Here is a 24713-nt window from a genome sequence, read left to right on the forward strand (position 1 = left end):
CGTTCCAGAACGCAGTGGTCTGCGATGGGCCTGGAAGCTGGTGGCTAATGCTGACTGTCACAGCGACCACACTCGCTTCCCTGCCATTGGACAGCCCCAGCCACAGGCAGCCGAGCTCCCGGCTCTCTAGGGGGGTGGAACCTTTTGTCATTCCTCAGTCCACTTCCTTCCAGGTCTTGTCAGCAACATCAGTACGTGGCTTTAAGATTCCTTTGCGCTCTTGTTCATATATCATAGTTGACAAATCAAGGGAAGGGTCTTGTCTTTTAGTCTCAAAGAATCTGTGGCTAAGAACTAGTATTCTGAGCTCCTGATTTTCCTTTCTGAGGAAGGGCATGGAAACAGATTCCTCCTTTTAACACTGGATTTCTCAGCTCCACTTTGGAGGCTTGTTGAATTCTCAACTCCTTTCAGCAAATCTCCCCAGAGAGGAGCAGCAGAAAAATAACTTTTCATATTTTAGGCCTCAAAATTCTGACATATAAAACAGAAAGTCAACAGAAGCATCTATGCTGAGTTCATTTAAGCAGAATGAAAAGTAGGGGTAGAGAAATAAATGAGAACAGTATTTATTTCTTAAGTGGTTGATGGTAAAATATGATTAACTTATTTATTTTTTTTTAAACTAAAGAGCTGCTTTATTTTTCGTTTTGGTTTTAACTCAACGTAAATACCTAAAAAGTAAAGCTTTCTCAGAGCACACAGTAGTTTCTTGGTAACATCTAATGCCTATCAAAGAAGTTTGTACAACTATTAGATTATATCACACCCATGGAAGGATTATTTTCAGTAGTGAGTGGAAATTGAGAACATGGGCTTTGAAGCCAAGGTGTAGGTTTGAACCCTGAATCTGTTACTCATTAGCTGTGTGACTTTGAGCAAATTGGTTTCACCTTCCTGAGCCTCCATGTCCTCAGCTATAAAGGGGCATAACTGTATCTCCCCCAGAAAGTTGTGGTGAAGGGTCGATGAGGTAATGACACCCACCAATCAATCAATAATGGGCAGCCTTTTTATTGCAAGGAGATTGAGGGAGAACCTATGGGCCATGGAGAAGAGCATTTAGACAACTTGCTATTTTACACAGGTTTGTTGAAATGCAACTAATTCTACACTACTTACAGAGGTTTTAGGTAGGTAATTGTTCAGCAACAAAAGATATTTTGCCATGTAGAGAACAGTGTTTAAAATAAATATCTTCACCAGTCCTTATCTTCTACTCTCAGATCTATGGGGAATGTCAAAACACAGAGCACAGCCATGGAAGCAGGATGTGAAAAGTGGACTTGTCATTCATCTGACCACCAGTGTTCTGGCTCGGGACCTAGCCACCGTCCCCTCTAATGTTCGCACACAAGCCTGTCTCTTGAACTACGCTGTCCATACATTGGCAGCAGAGACCCTATTCCTCTCTAGGTCCCTCCCAACAGAACCCAGAACAGTACTTTCCTCATATTATGAGCTCCCCTCATATTTCTTAATAAAGTGTACAAATGCACGGCTGAGGTTTAGGATGCTCTGGTTTGTTGAACGTCTCTGGACTTGCTGAAGTCAGGAATACAGACACTTGAGCCTGAAGCTTCTTGACTGTTGACACCATAACATCACTATTAAGGTTAAGAGTGCTCCCGAGTAAGACAGGCAATTAACCCACAGCATGACTCTACTACTGAGAAGTTGGATGATCCTCTCTGAGCCTCAGTTTTTTCTTCTATCAAATGGGGACACGAGCAATACATACCCATTCTTAGCACATTTTTTTTTGGATTAGACAAGAGCATGTCTATTAAGCACTTGCACTGGGGTGGCACAGACATCTTTAATAATTGGTACCTCTCTTCTGCCACAGGCCCAACATGAACCTCTAACTCAGCCCAGGGCAAGGTAGTTAAATCCTATCCAAATTCTAATTATCTCTGTGGGCAGACACCAATGTCAATGTCTAGTCTTGACATGTGACAGTCAACAACCCCCCCTAGACTTCCTCCCTTAAACACAAGGAAGACTGTCAAAAGAAGAGCTTTTAGTTTAGTGAAAGGCTGCCCTGGCTAACTTCCAGAACCATGATTTGCAGTATTTACATTTAAGCCTTAAGGTGTAAATTTATTTTTATTATTGGGTGAGAGTGTTTGTTTTAATGTTTTGTGAATGGGTAGTATGAGAGTCAAGTACCTGTAATTTCCCATTCCACTCCCTACGAACATGTCACTTATATTTGTAGGTCTGTATACTATTTACATTTCTTGCAGGCTCTCTGGATTAAACATTTTTCACTTGTCTCCCCATGTGGAAAATTTTCATCAAAATGAACATGAATTATGAGTTAGCTATTTTCTAATGCAGCCCAATGTTAAGCTTTTTGTCTGATTTCATGTCAAAAAATGCATGGACCACCAAAATTAATTGCTTTCCACTAAAAGGCTTTCTTCGGTCATTATTCTTTTATATCAAATGTTCATGTGAAGGCAAGTAATTTTTTTAACTTAAAAGAAACTTTAAGAGATTGAGGTTAAGTGAGGGAACAGCCAGAAATCCTTTCTTACTCAAGTCAGAAGGAAAGGAATATATTAACCTTAAAGTTCAAAATGCACTCAAAAAAGCTTCGGCTGTACTGACTCACTGCAGCAAGCTCTGCTTCGCTTCTGTGGGGGGTCGATGTTCGTGTGCTATACTTCCCGAAGAGGGTCCTAACTGTGTACACGTTTGCCAAGGGACAGCTGTACTCAACATGTGGTCACACATGCATGTCACACTCAAGGTGTTAACAGAGATGATTCTGCCCTATGGAGTTCTTTTCATATCCAACTCTTCCAAATCCATGCTAATGAGTACTTCTGTTTCTTCTGTGAGATTGAAATCTCTCACTTGGGTTTTTGGAAGCAAAGCAAGAACTTTGCAAATGAAAATAAAGGGCTGAACTTGTGGGTAATCCTCTATCAGTTATCGAGTTTCAAGTAGGATTTATGAACATATACACATGGCAACCTCTTAGAAATTTATCACCCGATTTTCATGTCTTCTGAATCTAGCCCCTTAATAAAACACTTTGTTCCTTCTCAAGCTTCCTGCAAACCCAGACACACTGGTTTGTTGCTGCTGCTATTTTTGTCTCCCCCACTCTCCACATGATTTCCTTGTTTAGTTCCATCCACTGATAGCATTCCGAGCCCCCAGCCCCCAGGAAATACTGATGCTAAAACAGTGGTCAAATCAAGAGTCAGTAAGAGCCTCAGCATCTAGATCAGTGTCTGGAACATAGTAGGCATTCTGACAAAGCAGCAATAAACTACAGGTGCCAGGAATGTGGATGAGCAAAGTGGGCTGCGACATTAGAGAGTGGTGGTGATTACGGAAAATCGGACAGTGCTGCCTAAAAAGGGGCAGCAGCCACTCAGCTCCAGCTCCGTGAGTGAATGCAGACACAGTGTTGAAAGATCTTCTAATTATTCAAGGGAAGCCAGGTACTTGGATTTTTGTGTGAAAAATCCTGATTTTTAAATGTTGGTGATTAATCCCAAATTAAAAAACAACAACACTCTGGGTCAAATTTGGCTCATCGATTTGTAACCTTTGGTTTAAAATCAGGCTGCTTAGTCCAATTTTCTTGTAAACATTAGCTGAAAGAATGAATGAACAAGTGAGACGAGCTAGGCTATTGGAACTGGGAGAGGTCCTTGCTAGGCAACCTTTCTTCCAGATGGTCAAAGACTCTGGCTCACTTTCTTGTCTTCTTTAAAGCTTACATATCTCATCTGGTGTCGGTACACAATCTGCTCATCTCTGGCTTTGGAAAGGGTTGAGCCTCATAGCCTCCGGCTTCTCTGGGACCACCAAGGTGGAGCCCATGTCAGGCCGATGGAGCTGCTATGACCCCAGGACTAATTCCCTCCTTTACGCAGCTCTGTGAACCAGCTCTGCCATCAGACAAACCAACCGAGTGATTTTTGTTTGTTTTAAATCTTATTTTGGGGAGGAATGGAAGTTGCCCAGTAGGTGTAACTGTTCCCAATTATCTTGTTAGGGAAATATCTGGATTATGGAAAATACAGTGGAAGGTTCTGTAAAGTAGGTTAGGATCACAGAGGGAGGCACCATATAATTATATGGGAATTATCCTCCTCGAACAGTGAACAATAATGTGTGGTCATTACTGTGGATCATCCAGATGGTTCATAATGAAATGCCCAAGTGCATCCCCAGATACTCTGACTCTTATAAACTTGTCACCTAATTTGCAGCCTTGCTCCTCTGTGGTGTTGCTTAGCAATATCAATGGTTACTGATTTCTGTCCTGTGAGGAGCTGACTCAGGCCATATTTCACTGTAATTTACATGCTCTGGCTGATCAAGCAAGAAAAATGGGGCCTGGGTGTGCTGTTCTGCTTCTTTCCTTTTGAGGGGGGCTGGGGTAGGGGTGGGGGAGAGCACAGGATAGAGCAAGCAGGCTTTTGCAAAGGATTTTTAAAGAAAAACAATGAGCAACCTAAGCTGGAGAATCAACCCAGAACTGTGGGTAAAAAAGATTTCCTGGGCTTTTCTGAATATCCTTTAAGTCATGTGATTTAAAACCTCAGTAATAACCTTAAGATAATTTTAACACTGATGCTTTGTCACAATGTTTTCTCTTTTCCCCAAGGGGATGGAAGAAAGCAAACGACAGTATAGCATGATAGCCACCATCATCTACAGTTTGGAGCCTTACAGACCTTCACGTGACAACTGGGACTGCCACTCACTAGTCATGAGACCTCGGGCAAGTTATTCAACCTCTTGACACACAGTTCCCACACTTATGTAATATGTAAACAATAATAGTTGTCTTGTAGGGTTCTGGTGAGAATTACAGGTACTTAACACATAATTGGCACATAATATGCATTAAATATATGGTAGGTATTATTAATGGCTTTAAAGCACCTATTGGTTTGCCTTCAAGTAAGCCAGAGTGCTCCCATAGACAGCATTCTTGTGATCTTCACAAAATTGGAGTGAGCCTGGTATCAGGAGATCTTATCCCATGAGGCCGAATAAGGAGATCATGTAGCACAGCCTAAGTGTGGGGGCCAAGAAGTGTGAACTCTCATCCAGATTTTACTTATTAGCGTCAAGTTGTAGTAAGATAGTCAGCCTTAGTTTCCTCATCTGTAAAATGGGGTTAATTCTAGTATTCCCTTAATGTGTTAAGGAGCTTTATACAATGCTTGGAACACCGTAAGTCCTCAATATGTGTCAGCCATCATTCTATGACTGGGCCAAAGCCAAGTGAGTAATGAGTATCCAGGTTAACATCAGTCACAATAAGTGATCACCAGGATTAGAACCTTGTTCTAGAATTCTTTTCATTAAGTTTATTGTAGGAGAAACAGGTTAAAGAAGAATGATAAATTAATGACTAGTTGTGTTATGCCAAAGGAAGTCTATGAATGCCACTTTCTTTTGTATTATCTGGTATCAGGCACATGGAGACTGTTGGCATTATTTAAAGAATGTAAAACTCAAGGGAAAAGATCATATAAAGATCTTTAAGCTTTTATTTTCAAATGGAAAGCTCAAAAGGGACTCCAGCTGTTTGGGAAAGTGGTACTATACAGTGGTTAAGAGAGTGAGTTCTGGGGTCCAACATATCTCGATTTGAACCTGACTCCATCAATTACTTCCCTTGTGTCCTTGGGAAAATTCTTTAACTACCCTTTCAGTGTCCTTATCTGTAAAATGGTTATAGTAGAAGAGGTTATAATATAACAAGGCTATAGTATAATAGAATTATAGGACTGATGTGAAAACTGAACGAGCTAATCTATATGAAATGCTTAGCACAGTGTAAGTGCTCAATAAATGTTAGTTATTCCATCTGTCATTATTATTGCCTCCATGGCCATGAATTGAATTCTGGATGAATATTCAGTACTTTTCTGGTCTCTTCTTTTTCAGCTGGAGTTTTAAGGGAGAACATAATATTGTCAAATATGGTTTGACCAGCAAAGAACATAGAATATCAAATACCATCCATGTAACATTTGGAATTTATTTCTTATTTCAGCTCTTCTAATAGCAAGTTTCTAAAACATGTTCCTAATATTTGTGTGTGGGGGGGGAGGTAGGGGGTTAGAAAGCTAACGTTTTCACTAATGACATCTAACATGTTGGGTAAATTTTTACGTTTCTGTAGATTGAAAGATTATGTTTACAAAATCAAGCAGAAGGTTACTTTCTGATTAAATTTTACCAATTTTGGGGTGGGGAATAGAGGCGCATTTATTATTGTCTTAAAAGTGGCAAAATATTTTATTATCTTCCCCTGACCCCATCCCGTTTTAAAAGAACTTACGAGGTGGTGCATACAGGTAGGCCCACCACCTTCCTTCATAGAAATGTGAGCTTGATTACAGTGCCTGTGACTAAGACACACGGGGCTGGGCCTAAAGTGACACTGACGCTTCTATAAGCCACACCCACACCCCAACCGCTCACAAAGCCCTATCAATTCTGCCCCAAAACAGCCTCACTTCTGTCTTTCTGTTGCATTCCCACTGCCCCTACCTCACTCAAAGGCCTTGCTGAGGCTATTGCAATGGTCTCATCTGAACTCGTTTCCTAATCTTTCTTGCCACCACCTTTCTCCCAGTACCTGTCACCTATCCTTCACATTCTCATCAGGGTAAGTCTTTCAAAATACAAACAGAAAATACAACTCTAAATCCCACACATACTGTCTGTTTGTGTAAGGAATTTTATTAGGTCTCCTAATTTATTGAATCACTTAGAAGCCAGTTTTGAGGATCCCTCCTGCTGAATATCCCCCATCCCTAGTGTAAGTCATTTCCTCAGGTGTCCCTTCACCTGTTCCTTTCTCCCCTTTAGGGCAAGGGACCAAGTACTCATTTTGTTAATGCCGGCCCCCAGCAGGTGATGACACGCTGCGGAATTGAATTAAATCTCTACTTAATAGCGCTGCATTAATCTTCCTCAGCCTAGTGGCCTTTGGTAGTGATGCCTATGATTCCTCCCACTTCAGGGCTCTCAGTCTGCAGTCTTCAAATATTCTGTCTTCAGTATCTCTGCGGGGAGGGAGCCTGTGAAGGGAACACGGATGCGGCCTCGACTCCTGGAATCGCCTGCACTGCTTCTGGAAAGCAGGAGAATTCCTCGGGGCAGCAGCACCTTTGGGAGCACCCTCTGCACCGGAGGACAACGAGGCGGGATGTCCCAGAGCCGGAGAGGGAAACACTGCCCAGAACCAGGCGAGCTGGGGAAGAACAGCTTGGCTGTGCTCCTGAACCCCACCCGGCGGCCTGCCTGGAGTCAGCGGCTTCTGCCAGGCGGAGAATCGGTGCTGAATTATATCCAGCTATTGGATATAATAGCACAGCTGAGTTTCACCCTCTGGTGCACTGGGCACCCAACTGTATCACAAAGGCATACAAGAAAAGTGTCCTGGGGGAGGGGAAAAAAGCAATAAAATGGGAAAAAAAGGGAGAGAGAAAAAGAAAAAAACCCTCCAACTTTCCAAAGGGGGAAAAAAGGGTAAGGGGTAAAGAGAGAAGTGGGAGAAAGCAAGAGACCTTGAGAACAGAATGAAGTTGAGGGAAAAAAGACTGGGAGCTAGAAAGGAAATGAATGCCACCGATGAGGAAGTGTTCTCACAATTATGGATCATTCTACGCCAGTACTGGCCAGGATGTCACTTTACTGAATACATGGATCCCTACCCACCACAACAGAAACCACCACCCAAACTTACGAAGAACTTCAAGGATCAAATTGAAAGTAGAAGAGTGATTGTGCAAAAAAATCCTCTAGATGTCACTGGCTTTAAGTGTACATCTATTTACCATTATTCTCTCATAAATACCATATAGTGTAAAGGGGGACTATACAAGTGAGTTTAAAATCTAGGATGCAAAGACACCGCAGAAGATTAAGGTATGTTTCACAAAAAGTCAGTGTGCACCTCAGATTAAATAGCAAATGCGTGCCGGTGAGCAAAGACCTGGTGATGGAGGGTGCAGGGTCTCGTAACCCTCAAGTATACAAATATTTTGGCAGGATTGAAAAATGAGCACACTAACTGCTTTTCTAGATTTTTATCAATATGTTGGGAAGAATTTTTTTTTTTTAGTTTGCCCAGGGTCTTAAGCTATGGACCCAGATTTAGTTGAAGACTTTGGGGAAGGAAATGAGTTAAGTACCATGGCACACTGATTTCCTTCTCAATGCACAAAGGATGGGGGAACTTTGTAAATACAGAAACTATAATTATGCAGCTTCAGGATAACTTTTGCTCAGCTGAAAGCCACATCGCCAAAAAGACCGGTTCCCATGTTATCTTACAGACAGGTTTAGCAGGATTTAAAAAATGGGCACATGGTGAATAATTCTCTTTTTAAGGAAAAATGTAGAAAAGGAAATTCATTCACTTAGTACTGAACCACTGTAAATTGCCTAAAAAGATAATAGTTGCAAAACAAAAACAAAACAACTGAAAGCAATTTGTTTGGCAAATACCTACATAGAACTAATGAGGTGCCAGGACTGGTCCAAATGCTCCACTGACACTTATGTATCAACATACACTGACGGGTCAGGCGGCGGAAAGATGCAAGTGCTCTTTCGCTTCAATGGTTGCCTCCATCCTTCGGTACCTGGGACAGCTGCTTTCTGTCTGGAACTCTGAGCCCTTCCTCTGAAGGAGTTCTAACTGCATCTGAGATGTGGTAAGTTCAAGAGCACAAAGATAGAGCGGTAACTTTATGGACGCTCCTTTGTCTTTTTCTATCTTTGTCTATGTTTACACTCAAATGCCATCAAAATCAATTTCCTGGCCACGTGTCTTTGTGTTCTTCAAAACAAAAGAGAGAGAGAGAGGGAGGGAGGGATGGAGGGAGGGGGAGAGAGAGAGAGAGGGAGAGAGAGGATCCATTCCTATACTCAAAAGCATTTATTTCAGTAAAACCATTCACATTCTCTTCATGCCCCAAGTGAAATTTATTTATAATGTGTACAACACACAAAGAGAGATTCAATTTCAACCATCTGTGACGTGCAAATCTGAGCACAATGCTTTACTATTCCCCAAAGAGAGGAGCTCTTTAACTTGTCCTTGCGTTGGCTGTATGAGGGGCATTAATAGCCTTCCTTCCTCTATCCAGGCATTTAAACTGCTGTCATCTTATTAAAAACACGGCCAGTAGGTTGGATTTTATTCTTTCCAAGAGATTTTCAATCCTGTTGCCTGTTCACTTACCGGCTGAGGGGCATGCAACATCTTTCTCGCTAATTTAAACTGATCTATGATTTGGGATGGAAAGAAAGGGCACAATACTGCCTTTCAGGGACAACTTCTCCACATTTTGAATAAAACAGGTATGAAAATGACTTCCTTCTGGGATCAAATGGCAATTTATGAAAGCTCATATTGAAGCTGTTTTTAAAAATAAAAGCATATGAAAGAAATAAAAACCCTGTGAAGTGGAAAAGAAATGCAGGCAATCTCACAAAAATACCTCAACATAGACTGACTGGCAAGGGCTGGATATTTACATGCACAGTGAGGCCATCAGGAGAGAAATGAGGAGGCCCCTGGTGCTACCGGCTCCTGGTTGGAAAGTTCTGCCAGGAAAACAGTAGAGCTCTTTTTCATAGTGATGACATTCTTCCAGGCAAATAATAAGCACAGTTTCTGATAATTCCTAATGTAACATACTATGAAATAAAACTCCACTGCATAAAAAAAAAAAAAAAGGAGCTGGGGAAATAACAAGTTCTGCTGTTTGGTTAGAAAAAAGAAACCCCAGCAAGCAAGGGCAAATTTAATCTTAGTGTTAGCTTCAAGTTAACACTCAATGTATATGCTAAAGAACTGGAAAGATTTTACATGCTGGAGACATGTATGGCTCTGTGCACAGAGGACAGGCATGTGTGGCTATGGCGAGAGTCCTGTGTGAGTAGAAAACATTCTGGCTCCGAAGGAGACCGAGGGGCTGGGTGACTGAACAAGTAATGTTACTCTCTGGACCCCAGTTTCCTCAGGAGTAAAACACACAGTAATTCCCACAGCCACTGTTGCAAGAATTATGAGATGACTACCAGGCGTGTGGCTCAGATCAGGCACTTAAAAAGCTCTACTCTTGTTTTTCCACTTCACCATCTCTTAGGCCTGTGGTTTCCCACACTTAAGTCACACACCGGTGTGGCAGGTACACACACACAGTGCCCTAGACCCTAGCGCCCCGGCAGGAGAAGCTGCTAGGATGTTAGTTCAGTGGGCAAACAGCCACATGCCTGCTCATCTCACAGGAGCCCCCATTGTGGTTGGGCCAAAACCACGCAGTAGTTTCCGATCTCTCTAAGCCAGCCAGTTCCAACGCCTTGAATTTCTGTGCCTCTGCCCGCCCACGCCCCTCACTTCCTTCCAGAGCTGCTCTCAGAGCTCACGCTCTTTAGGAACACTCTCTGGGTGACCCTGCCCTCAGTGTTCACACTCGAGGTGACTTTCCTCGAGATCTGGGAGCAGAGCTCACCTGCACTAGAGCTCACTCTGTGCCCAGGCGGAGCTCAGCGCTGCGTGAGCGCCCCCGCGGCTTCCCAGCTTGGTTTACTGATCTGCACCTGTCATGATGTGAAACTGCATCCATAGATGTGTGCTTTTACTCCAAAGAGGGCCTTGTCCCTTCACACAGGGGATGCAAGTGCCCCAGGAAGCCCCCCCCCCCGCGCGGCCCCCAGGACTTCACCAAGAGCAGCTGAGAGAGCCCACAGCGCTGCTCACACCTCACTCCCAGTCCTCGGGGGGCGCCTCTGGGGAGGCCCCTGCTGCCTCCTCTCCTTCCCCCCAAACACTTCAACCAGAGCGTCTAAAAGCGGCTGCTTTGTACATCTTGGTCTCTGGTGGGGATAATTTCCCTTTTTGTTCTTTTTGAAAAGAGTCTTTGTTCTTCTTGCTTATTACATATAAATTTACAAATTGAGTTAAATTCCATGAATATATATATTTTTGGATTTCAATTAGGATTTAGCGTTCAAGTAGTTGCATTGAGAATTTAATCTGGGGAGAACTTTATAATATATCAACAATTATTTAGATAGTCTTCTGTGTTCTTCAGAAATGATTATTTATTGTTTTGCCACAAAGTTCTTAAGCATTTCCTTTGGGTAAATCCTTGGTCCTTTATGGTTTTGTCGCATTTGGGAGGGGGGTACTTATTTCTTTTCTGTTATTGCTGGTCTAGAGGAAGGCTATTAAATTGGGCACACTGATAAAAGGATCTGACATGAGTGAACTTTTTTTTAAAATTAAATTTACTGGTGAGTGAACTTTTGATAGCTCTAACAGTTTAAAAAAAAGCTATTTCCTCTTCCCTGTGGGAATTCCTTTACCAGTGAGGTTCTTCTGTTAATAAAAACATATATTTTAAAAACCCATGGTTCTAGGGTACAAGAAAGATGGTAAAAAACAGATATTTCCTACTCATTTGTGAGGCTTTCGCCATCAAAATGTCCTGGAATTCAGGTCACTGAAGCTGCCCGTTTACATCCCCTGCCTGAGCCAGGCTGATAAAGGACTGGGCGAGATGGTATCAGAACGCCACAGTAGCTGCCCAGGAGGAAAATGGGCACGCAAACCTGCCCCTCAGAAAGGCAGGAGCCACACTCCCAGGACCTGCCCCCCCCCCCACCGGACCAATCTGAATGTAACATAAATGTGCTGGATATAAAGTGAAAACAGCAGAGATCAGTTGATAACATGAAGTGAACTTACCATGGGGAAATTTCCTTGTCTTTATAACAGCAAACAAGGCAGGGGTGATGTCATTTTCAGACATCTCATCACAGGATTCTGATGGTTTTGTCATGAAAAACAGCCCCAAAGGAATTACGTATCAGGTGTGGGGACCCGCTGTTCTAAACTGTCTCAAGCCCTGTAGTTAAATAATCCTTCAGTTCAATTACAGGCCCACTAGGCAAGTATTATTCTTAAAGTATCAAGTTCACTTATTTGTTAATTTTTGCTATTACTAATAAAATTGTTGTTATAATGAAAAAAAAAGAAATAAAGTTTTAAAAATCTACAAGGAAGGAGAAATTACTAGAACTCTAGAGAGAATGCAAGAGTCCATAGAAATTGAATGAAGAGCTTCTTTGGTAGTTTCCTTCTTTCTTTTTTTTCTTCCATTGTTTTTCAGAGAGAGTGGAAGGGGGGGAGAGAGATAGAGAGAGAGAGAGAAACATCAATTTGACAGAGACACATCGATTCATTGCCTCCTGCACGCACCCGGCACTTGGAACCGAGGTACGTGCCCTTGGCTGGAATTGAATCCAGGACCCTTCAGTCAGAGGGCCGATGCTCTAATCACTGAGCCAAACCAGCTAGGGCAAAGCAGTTCCCTTCTTAAACACAGCTTAATACCAAATTATGTGGTAGATGCTATTTCACAGGCATTTGAATTTGTAAAATAAAGGAATGGTTAAAATGATAAACTTCTTAGAATCTTGTAATTTTTGGAATATATAAAATTAGGCCCATGGAATGCAATAAATAAAAGATCCAACAGTGTATCAAAGGAAAGGAAAGGAAAGGGAAGGAAAGGGAAGGAAAGGCAAGGCAAGGCAAGGCAAGGCAAGGCAAGGCAAGGCAAGGCAAGGCAAGGCAAGGCAAGGCAAGGAAAGGAAATAAGAGGAGAACAAAGAGTTTGAAAGGAAAGAAGAAGTGAACAGGGGAATTCAAGAAGATGAGAGGCAGAGAGCAAACATTTCTCACTGCAGCAGCAATTTCAGAGCTAGAGGGAGATTTAGCCAATCGTCTAGCAAATACTGACTGAGCATCTACTTAATTAATGTCAATGCCCTCCTAGAGGCTGGAGAGACAATGGCAGCCACAGCAGACAGGACTGCTGCTCACCACTGCACAGACAACCATCAAGCGAACAGGACCTGTTGGTCACAACCAAAGAGACTTGGACAGGACATGGGTTAAGACAATCTACATGGCTAGAGACATAGAGTTCTCCAGCAGAAAAATTACAAAAGCATGCATCCAATCAATCCAATCAACAAATACTTATTGGGACCCATATGTGCTGGGCCCTGGAGATAGATTAGAGTCTGCCCCATGTCCTGCCATGTTGGAGATATAAGGGTGGAGACAGGCAGCAAACAACAAATAAATACATTCATGGTGAGAAGTGTTATGGAGAAATACAGAGCAGGGCAAGGAAGATCCAGAACTCTGTTTTATTATAATTATTTTGATTTTGTTATTTTTCAAAGGTTGACTAAGGCCTCTTTGATTGGGGGGCATTTGAAGGTTGAGTGGAAAGAAGGGAGGGTAGAAGCCATTTGGTTGTCTGGGGGAAGAAGGAACGTATGCAAAGACCCTGGGGTAGGAGTGCTTGGAGTTTGTGAGAAGGGGCTGCTAGGCAGCCAGAGAAGTGAAGCAAAGGAGATGACACACGAGGGGGAGAATAGGGCTGAGAGAGAGGAGGAAAGGAGTGGGGGAGGGCAGAGTAAAGCAGAGAAAAGGGGAAGAGGGGAGAGACATAGAGAGGAAGGTAGAAAGGCAGGCACAGGAGGCCTTAGGGCCACTGTTAATACTAGGGCTTTTACTATTGGTGAGATGGTTTTGAGCAGAGGTGGGACACAATTCACTTGTGTTTTTGGGGAACTGGGATTCTTAAATGTCAGGTTTTCGGGCATATCTTTTCTAGAAGAGGATTCAGGGCAACCGTGTAAAAGTTGGATTTATGGGCCAGCAGAGAGCCCTTTAAAAGGGGGGGGGGGAGAAAGGGCACATCACATCTCTTCTCTGCAAATCAGGAATTTGAGGAGACAGGATAAAGGTTACTAGGGATGGGAAGAAGGGGAACACACCTGACCTGCACTGGGGCCTACATGAAGTTCCATGTTTGGGGAGGCTGAGCGCCCAGTGCTGGCTCCTTTGGAGGTCAGGGTGGTTACATAGCCCCATTCTGGCCCATGTGATGGAAGTAGAAGTCTGCCTCTGGGAACACTAAGCTTTTCCTGATAAGAAAAAGATAGTTGCACTGTCTCTTCTTTCCAGAATACAGATATGATAGGTGGAGTAGCTGTCATCCTATTGCGATGAGAATGAGAGAAACTGCTCTGGATAAAAGAATGAAAAAACAGGAGACTGGGTTCCGAATTACAGGCTGGAGCTGTGTTACCAGCCTTGGACAGTTTACTATTGGGCTTCCTGTTAAATAAGAAAAATAAAACCCTAAAAAACTATTAAGCCCAATCTGAAAAGGCAATATACAGTATGATTCCAAATACATGACATTCCACAAAAGGCCAAACTCTGGAGATAGTAAAAAGATGAGTGGTTTGAGGGTTGTGCAGGAGAGATGAGCAGGCAGAGCACAGGATTTCTGGGCAGTGAAAATGCTCTGTATCTATTACAGTGATGGGTACGTGGCATTATACATTTCTCCAAACCCACGGAACACACAACACCAAGAATGAACCCTAAGGTAAACTATGGACTTTGGTTGATTATGATGTATCAACATAGGTTCATCCTTGTTAAAAAATGTACCATTCTGGCACGTGATGTTGACAACAAGGGAGGATTTGCATGTGTGGGGGCAGAGAGTATATGGGAAATCTCTGTACCTCTCTCTCACTTTGTTGTAAACCTAAAACTGCTCTAAAAAATAAAGTCTTAAAAAATCATTAAGTTGAGCCACTGCAGTTGAATTTGATGACACAGAACACAATTTTACCTGAACAATCATGGGCAACAGATGCTGAGCACTAATTACATACTTTTTGGATATTATTGTATGGGACACTCACCATAAGCTTCTGATAATGGAACTATCCTTATTCCCTTTTACAAATGAAGAAACCAAGGCCCTAATAGTAATCATGAACTTATGCTGGTGGTGCTAGCATTATCCCATTTTACAAGTGGAAATACTGAGGCCCAATGAGGTTGAGAAACTTGATCTAGGTCTCATAGCAAGAGGCTGAGCAGGGATTTGAACCCAGGCAGTCTGACTCTTGGGCCACACAGGCTACATGGCCAAACTCTAATGCTATTCCACCTGTCCCGTTCCCATATCAGTATCTCCACAGTCATTACCCAGTCACTGGGCTCTGCGAGAGCTTCAGAGTTGGCTATAGGGTTCCTTTTCCTGTGTAGCTTAGTACCCATGACATTCTGGACAGGTAGGTCAACAGTAATTGCATCTGCTTGAGCAAAAGCCAAGTGATGAGAGCAAGGTGCACTGGGGACTCATGAGAGGGGCTGCAATTCTGGGTGTGGGGGATGTGATGGGAGAGCTAAGGCTACCACAGGTCTTGCTGCAAAGGCTTATGTATGGAAAATTCACATCTTGCAGATTGAATGTATAGTGGGTCCAGGGATAGGCCAAGGCTCCTGGTATCTATGCTGGTGTCTACACCTGGAGAATGAAGAACACTGAGTTGGATGTGAGGTTACACAAGGCAGCAGAATAGTATAAAAACTATAAACCCAGACCTTGAATCAGGCAGATACAGGTTCAAATTCTGGCTCTGCCATTTACTTCTTATGTCACTTAGTGAGGCAAGACACATGTCTTTATCCATCAGTGTCCTCGTCTGAATAATGGAGCAGGGATAGTGCAAGGATTAAATGAGAAGGTGTATGTAGAGCACTCAGCATAGTGCCTGGGCTACGAGCTTCTGCAAATGTTACGCGGTGCTATTATTATTAGATGCATTGGTAGTAGAAGCTACTTCTCACTCCAAAAGTGCTATATCCAGTGTCCCTGTTTTAGGTTCATAAAGATGTACACCTGGGTAAGTATAATAGCTCGTTTGGAGAAAATGTTAAAATCAATATGGGACACTAAATTTATTAGAAAGATCAATTCAGATAGCCATGTTGTGATTTCAAAGACTGATGATTCTAGTTCTCCAGGGCTTTTTTTAAAATAAAAGGAACAAAATCTTTATTTCAACCATTTACACGAGCCTTAAGTAGATTCCTTATTTTCATGATCAAAGTTATGTTCAGAATTTTGTGGCCCTAGAAAGCCATTGCCCAGCCTTGTCTGGACTAAACCTTTACCTGAGGCAGGCTGACTATGGTGCTGTCCCTTCCACACCAATGAACAGTGAACAGGTGAACCAACCAGCGACGCGTGTCCCTGAGACAGACTGGGTTAGATGAAAGGTGATTTCAAATTCTTTGGCATCTTCCCATTGAGAGGTGGAGTCTCCTCCTGCCCTTCAGTCTGGGCTGGCCGTCATGACCACGTGACTGATAATGCAGTAAAAGTGCCCTTCTGAGACTTCCCAGGCTAGGTCACTGGAGGGCTTGCTCTTGGAACCCTTAGCTGCCATGTAAGAAGTCCAACCATGTGGAAAGGCCCAGAGACAGCCTGGAGAGCCAGGAGGGTGCAACTGAGCTCAGCCTTCTAGCTGTGCCTACAAAGGTGCCACACATGAGAGTGAGCCCCTTTGGAGCCTTCCAACCTGCCCATCTACTAGCTGAATCACACCAAATGACCTTGACTGATACCACATGGGACAGAAGGATCACCCCGCTGATCCCTGCCCACATTTCTGAGCCATGAAATCATGAGCAATGAGCAGTATAGTGGTGGTTTTAAATCACTAAGTCTTGGGTGCTTTGTTACCTATCAATAGAGAACTGAAACACAAACACGGCTAGGTCTTGTGACTCAGGCTCAGAGGCCGAACCAACCACCAATTAAAGCTTTCGGTGAGGGCTCAACACTGGCGTTGGGAAGACAGAAGCACCTGAGGGGCACAGATGAGAGGAAGGGAAGTGTTCTCCTTTAGGCCATCTGTCCTAGATGATGTTTTCAAATGAAGTCGAAAACTTCCCTTTGTGAACACAGACCGTATACCCTTGGTGTCAATGCTCGGTGGACGCCAGGAACACCAGGGAACTGTCCTTTAGTGCAACAGGGAAGCTACTGCAGTGTTTATGCTGTCAACCTGGTGATATAAGCAGCGCGCTCTACACTGTTAAAGGTGACAGTCTGGCACAAGGGCATGTGAATTCAAATGATTAGATGCAAACTAAAAGAGAGAGACGCTTTCTGAGAGCTGTGGGTTAATTTTTCAGCTGTTCTTGGACTAGAAAATGATGGTGAATTTGGGGGGATAAATACCGGAGCAATCTGTTTCCTTGGCTGCATGCTGTGGAGCAATTTTAAAGCACCGAAGTGCTTTCCGTATTTTCTAATCACTCAAGTCCAGAAGTGATTACGGCTCTCAGCACTCGCTCGGATTCGCACCGCTGGAGCGCTCCGTCTTTCAGGAGGCGCTTTCACCTTGAGAGCGGCGCCCGGTCCGAAGGCGCATATTGATACAGCGGGAGAGGACACTTCGATTGCAGCGCAGCCCCACGACGGCCAGGTGTCAGAAAGTCACCCACGGCCCAGCTCCAGGACCACCCAGGTTCACGTTCTCTTACCTCCCAGAAACAAAGCAGCCTCCCTCACTGAACAGAAACAAACGAACAAACTGAAAAAGACCCTACCAGACTCCGAACTGCCCCCCACCAAAAAAAAACAACCCAGAGAAATTTAGATTGTTGAGACCTGTGGGCAAGGTCTCTCTTGCTCTCACACACATGCACACACACAAGTTGTATATGCACAGAACATCTCCGGGAGGAGCCCCAAGAATGGTGGCTATGGTTTCTTCTGGGGAGAATTGGAGGACTGAAGAAAATTGAGAGGTTGATGGATGAGGAAGACTTATTATTATTATTTTTTACCATAACCTTTTGAATATTTTGAATTTATAAAAATCATATGCTGTATTATTTTTCAAAAAAATGAAACAGAATAATTCCAAAGCTGTATATGGTACTCGTGGTCTGCTGGGCCCTGTGTAAAATGCTTCACGTATCTTCACTCCTTTACTACTTATGACAACTTCGTGATGCTGACATAACTGTACATCATCCTGATTTTACAGATGAGGAAACTGAGGCACAGAGAGGTCAAGTAACTTGTTCAAGGTCACACAGCTAGTAATGCAGAGCTGGGATCTGGACCCAGAGAGTCTAGCTCTGTTGGAGTAGATAAAATCGTCTTTTTTCTTACATGGTCCTCCACAAAGATGGAGTGAAAAAGAGGGTCTCAAAATAACCAAGATACAATCTTAAACCTGCGGGGCTTTAGAGGGCATTGAAATTGTGTGCCTATCAGGTTAAAAGCATGAATTTGCCAAGTTGCTTAATCCTTCTGAGCCTTAGCAGCTATTATATGCCAGGTGCTCTGCTAGACCTTGGGGACAACTAGTGAATAAAATAGAGTCCCAGCTCTTGAGAAACTTACTGCATCCTGGGGGCGACAGGCAGTAAACCAATAATCACACAACTGTAATGTGAGTAATAAAGAAAAATTAAAGGGTGCACTGAGAGATGAGGGTTGGGGCCCTGATTTATACTGGATGGTCAGGAAGTATCATTAGACAGAGTGCTGCAGAATGGGCAGGGGTAAAGCAGGAAAATAGAGGGCGAGGAAGAAAAGTATTCTGGGTGGCGGCAGCAGCCTACGCAAAGGCCCTGAGGCAGGAGAGAAGTACCTGTTTCAGGACAGAAAGGCCTCCATGGCTACAGCCAAGCCAGTCACATTGAGTTTGGAGAAAGAGGCAGATCATGTAGACCACAGTGAGTGGTCACAATTTTCCTAAGAGCCATGGGAAGCCACCACGGGATATAAGTAGGGTTGACATATTGGATTTACTTTTTAAGAAGATTAATTGGGCTGCTGTGTGGAAAATACACAAAGATGAAGGCAATGGAGAAAGTGGAAGAGCAGCCGGGAAGCTACTGCAAGAACCCAGGTAAGCGATGAAGATGGCCTGGAATAAAGTGCTGGCAGAGAATGCAGTAGACATATTTGAGATATGTTGGTGGTATGATATTTTCTAAATTAGAATAATGTCAGCTATGAAGTGTTATTGTGAAGCATAAGTTTACAGTTGTGAAAATGCTTTGTCAACTGTGAAGTGCTAAATAGAGGTCACTGTCTATTACTATAGATGAGGAGACCAAGTACATGCTACAGAGACTCTAACTTGCCCAAAGTCAAACAATGGCTTAGAGGCTGAGGGAAAGGTGACCTGTGATGCCTTTGCTCCCTTCTCTGGGGGGTGCCCGGAGAAGGTGGCTAGTGACCAGGTCTAATTTCCTTGTCCAGCGGGCCTCTAGGTAAAAAGAGTGATAATATTTAGGGAGTGTCTGGCTGTATATAGAACTCAGGGTCTATGAAGCAGGGCTCCTTGGAGAGTATCACGTGAGCTGTACAAGTCTCTGGGGTACAAAATGAAAAATTTTTCGTCATTGATAAACTCCACAATGAGAGGTGACCCCTTGGCCCTCCCCTATTATTCTGGGGGAGTGGTGTGTGTCAGTGAGGGGAGCTAGGGCCTGGAAGCCACTCTTGAGGTCCCAGAGTTTTCTTTACTTCATCTGAACCTCTGGATTGCCTGTCCCTGGATATCATTTAGCAAAGCTTCGTATTGGGTAAGAGCTGATTTATGTGGCATGATTTGACAATCTCATCCCACGTGTTTATTCAGTGAGAGACCTTTTCCCTAGCTTATTAGTCCCTGTGTCATATCAAGTCCAATTATAAGTCCATGGATGAAGGGAGAACAGAATTGGCTATATATGAACCCCTTGCTAGTGATATTTATTTAATACATCAGATATCGACCTACCTGAAAAATTAATTTTTAGGGTAGTTATGCAATTTAAGAAACTGGATGTCTCTGCCTTCAGTGTGAACGAGTGAAACTGAAAGAACTCCATACTGGAGCTTTAGGATAGTTCATATGCTTTCCCGAGGAGGTGAATCAGGCCTTTTGGGGCTCTCGTGACTGACCCTAAGCGCACCTTAGAGAGTCCTTCAGATGCTTAGAAGCTCACCTCCCACCCTCCAAATGCCGAAGAATCAGTACAATATCAATGTTTAGCAGTGAACGTCATTCCCCAAACCACTCTCAGCCCTCCTAAGTCATGAGTTCTCTTCTCACTTTTTTATTTTTAAGATGCACAATTTATCTTAGCATATGACTTCATTCTGGAACTTAGGAAGAATAATAAAAGAGAACTCCCACTCTAGTGGGGAGGGAAAAAAACCTCTTTGTCTTCTCAGTCTCATAACACACTGTATTTATGATGGAGGATTCAAAAGACAGAATCAAGAGCTACACGGATGGCCGATTTCACCCCTGGTACAAAAATCTCCGATTATGAACTGAGCTGTTGCAGATACAGCACACCAAAGGGCCGGAGTTTCCTCTGAAGATGCTAAACACGGGGACATTGGCAGGCTTGTGTGATGGAAGTGTCATGTTTTATGAAGAGAAACACGTCCTCCTTCCCCTCAAACAAGCTCTCAAGCTAAAGCCTGATGCTTACCTTCAGCGAGTGGGTCAAGGGTGTGAATCATGAGCTGGAAGATGCTATTCCTCATGAGGCTGTTGTGGAGGGAGGCAGAGCTTCCACCTCGCTGGAGACGTGGCTTAGCCTGAGTAGAGAAACCAGACAAAGAGGCTGTTAGTTCTCAGAAACCAAAGGCAAGTGCATTGCAGATAAGATCCTCGCCTCGTCTGGTGGTCATTTGTTTCTGTCACATGATCACACACTACTGAACAAAGATTTTCAAGGTACATTTCAAATTCCCCAAAGGAATGGCTTTCTCACAGCCTTCCCTACTAAATAAATTAGTTGGTACCATTTCTAGAGCTTCGTAAACGCTATATGCTTCATTCTCAAAATGAACTCAATGAACTAGATACTGTCGTTATTCCCTTTAGATAGATGAGGAAACTTTGTCTCAGAGAAGTGAAACGAGGCGTCCAATTCACACGGACAAAAAACGGAGGAGAGAAGAATGAATCTCAAGTTTGCTTCTTTCAAAATTTGTTATCTGAACCTGTGGGTGGTCTACAATGTTTGGATTGTGCACCCTATCAGTAAAATGCTTGAGTGTGTATGTAGACGGCTATGTATCCATCTATGTCTATATCTGTATCTATCTATATGCACACCCATACTAAAATATGAGCATGTATATTATAAAACATTTGAAAAAGTTGGAACTATGAAGAATAATATAGAAAGCAAATGACAGAAGTGTTAATATTTTCTCCTTGCTCCCCAAAGGAACATGTCACACATCTGGAGTTCCTCTTCTCTGCCCTGCACCGCAGCCTCTAATCCATGAAGCTCTACAGTCTGTGTTAAGTGAGATTTAAAGAGAGAGAACTACTTATCCCAAATCTACAGAGAAACTTTCTAATTTCAAAGAGGGGATTTCTTTTGCCTAAACTCTTATTAAGTGTGATCCTTTGGCCAAATAAATGAAACTGACAGGTAAGAGAGGTAGAACAAACCTCTAGAGGTGAGATTACCAACAAACTCTCTCTCTTTTTTAATCTTAAAAAACAATCTAAAAAAATATCCAAACTGTCTGGATTGTGAGAGATTTTCATCCCAAATAAGAACAGTTTTCTCCTTCTTTGGCTGATTTGTGTTGGTTGTCACGGGGAACAACCAATGCTCCAGAGGCCAAGCTTCACAGACGGGGAGATTTAAGAGAGGGAAACACAACGTGTGGAAAGGAATTTCTTATTGTACTTTTGGTCCAAAATCTTGACATGAGATTTTTCTGGGGTCAGCTAAAAATAAAATACTATTTCCCACTGCCTTTCCAACCCTCTACAATTCAGGGCTTTCCAAAATATTCCATCACACTCCAGATCCACAGGGTGCTTCCTGAGAAAAGTCCCAGAAGACACTCCAGGTCAAGTACTTTGGAAAGTGCTACACCTTAGACTAAAGCACCTTTAGAGTTTTAAGTACTTATTAGACCACTAAGTTAAAAAAATCAGGTTAACTTGGTGAACTTGGACAGCGTTTCTGAACTATTGCCCACGGAGCCTCACTTTGAAGAATACTTATTAGCAATCACAGTCTGTATGTTTGGAGACAAATCCATAGAAAGCTTGAAGTATGGGTAAAATGTCAGTATGAGGTTCATGGAAATGTCTGACTTTCTTAGTGTGATTTTATTCTGATTGATATTCTACTAGAAATTATGTTCCCAACTCTACAGGGTCTGGAGAAGAATCAGAGGGGATTACTGGTGTCTCAGTGGTGAGCCAGATCATGGGTTTCTCAAGGGCAGAGACTGGGCCTGTACCCCTAGCCCAGTACTGGATCTGGAATATCCTATGGGCTCTCAGTGAATGTCATAAATCTTTGCTTTAAGCCCTAGAGGAGGAAGGACGGGACTGTATGTATCTCCATTCCTATTCCCTTCTGCCTTAAAGATCGCTAACATTTTTTAATGAGTTGTGTTATTTGATTCAGATAGTTAAGGTTCAAAATATTTTAGGGGCAAGGTTAAGAGATGTGAGTAGATTTGAAATGTAATCACTGTTTGATGCTGAAGACAAAAACTCTGAAGGCCATTTCCTTGGCATGCTTCACACACAAAACGTGTTGTGTTAATTGGACAGGAACTGAGACATGTGCTTGTTGTTAATAATTGGTCATGACCACTATTACTACGGCTCTTATACTGAGAAACTGGCACAACTCTGCCGTGAAGATCTTCATTAGCAAAGGATTATATCTATAAGAGAACTTAAAGCATTCTTTTAGGCATTATGTATATACTGAATATATAGGTCTCATGCAGTATTTCTTTTTATGGAACCAAAAGAAAGTGCCAACCAAAAATTAGGTGCATGCAGATACACAAAGGAAACAGATATCAAGCATTAGATCCCCCCACTGTCCCCAAATATCAGCTCAACATCCCTTGGAATGCAATTTGGAACTATCTCACTCTTTCAACTCCTTTAAAAGTCCATGCTGAATGAAAGAGAGAACTCAGACTTTTTGAAATCTAGTCCCAGAGATAATTCACCAGTGAATGTCAGAATTCAGCTGACACTAACTATAGGCCAGAGCAACACACACGCAGCGGCAGATTAAACCACTTAAGTATTCCAAGGGAGAGGGTGATCTGTTGAGCACGTGAACCCCTCCTCCCCGCCCCCCTCCACAGGCACATGGACAGGCATAGACAGGGCCACTGCTTCCTACCGGTAGAGTCGGTTCATCTTTGTCCCTGGCTGTAGATGACTGCGTAAGAGAAAAAGGCAAAAACAAAGACAAATAAATAAAGAAAGGATGAATCACATATAGGTTTTACATTTATCAACAATCATCAGTAGAGGGAAATATTTGTGGGTTTTTTTTTTCCTGCTACTGGGAAGGATTATGCCAACACAGGGGGCCAAGAGTGTATATTTCTGGCCAATATATCATGGTTTGTTTAGGCACATGGTACATTCTCCTGAAAGATCAAAGTCGAATGGGCAACCTTAATGCCCAGCAATAGAAGGCAGTTAAATCAATTAGGGCCGAGCCATGAGGTGGAATACCATGTGGTCCTTAAAATGAATGAAGTGAGTGCACACATACTGACATGAAAATATATCTAAGATATACTGTTAAGTAAAAAGAATTTACGCCTTCCTTATTATATCATTTTATAACAAAATCAATAATACTTTAGTATATGTAAAGAAAAATCTCTGCAAGAATTATACCAAAGTGCTATTAGTGGTTATTGCTGGGAACAGGGTCAGAAGGAAGTATCACTTTCCATGTCTTTTGGAGGGAGTCAACATTCACTGCTCTACGTGTGGTCAGTAAAAACAAATGAAGCCTGAAGAAGTGAGGTCACCGAATTAGACTAGGATCATCACACACGGAACTCAGACAATCCACCTTCCTTCCTACCCCCACCACTCCAAATTTTTCATGCTAAAAATGGAACTATCTGTCAAGTTGAGAAAAGTTGACTGACTACAACACAGGGACATGTGAGGGCATGGCCATCTGCTGGGAGAGAACACAACTCAGATAAAGTGACAATGGAGTTCTATGAACATGCCCCAACTTAATATGAACACTCCTTCAAAAGACCTGGGCACCTTCCTGTGCCCAATGACGCAAAGGCAGGCGTCTTGTGACTTTCCTCATGCTCAGACTACTCCCTCGGTCACTTCACCTCAGCTGTGAATGCGCGCAGCAAGAAAGAACTGGAACCTTCCCCCTTGCGGTCCTCCCCACTGCAGTCTGCAGATCTGCATCTTCAGAGTCACCGCGCACCCGAGACAAGCCGACAGGCGCAGGGCCCGAGGCTCTCTCTTTCAGTCCTACCACGCACGTCATACGCAAGAACATTAAGTGGCCCTGACATCCCACCTAAAATATACGTTTTTGTGAAAAAAGAAAAAAAAAAGAAAAAGAAAAGGATTCCTATACTTTTGCATTTCAAATTATTGGCTACATGCAATTTATTGAATTTATGATTGGCATGCTCAAAACCTTGAAAAGTGAGAAAAACGAACCCACAATTTGTTTTCACGTCATTTGTAAGAAGCCTAAGTTTAATAATTAAGTTGATAAATATTCAATTAGACATTTAATTACCTTGTAGACACCTTTTTGGAGTTTAGAGTCAATATCAATGTATATTTTTTCTTCTAGTTCAAACATTTCTGTAGACCCTTGAAGAATCAGTATCTCTGAGGCATCTACAGAAGTATTCTGAATTGGTGGTAATTTCTGAGCACAGCCCACGGGCATTTCTAATTTTGTCATAACCCCCTGATTTGGGGCTTTCTCTTAGTGACTT

At 42.8% G+C, this 24713-nt stretch overlaps 1 protein-coding gene across 1 annotated transcript in view; it reads right to left on the minus strand.

The window, feature by feature from the left end:
* Positions 1-24713, minus strand: part of SLC24A2 (solute carrier family 24 member 2) — a 204841-nt gene that overhangs the window by 67708 nt on the left and 112420 nt on the right. Inside the window, exons 2-3 of the mRNA XM_081150641.1 lie at positions 23111-23149; positions 20414-20522 (exon numbers count right to left, since the gene is read on the minus strand). Of these exons, the coding sequence (XP_081006767.1) occupies positions 20414-20522; positions 23111-23149 (148 nt within the window). The remainder of the gene's footprint in view (positions 1-20413; positions 20523-23110; positions 23150-24713) is intronic.

Source organism: Miniopterus schreibersii (genome assembly GCF_964146895.1).
Source record: "Miniopterus schreibersii genome assembly, chromosome: 11".
NCBI classification, from domain to species: domain Eukaryota; kingdom Metazoa; phylum Chordata; class Mammalia; order Chiroptera; family Miniopteridae; genus Miniopterus; species Miniopterus schreibersii.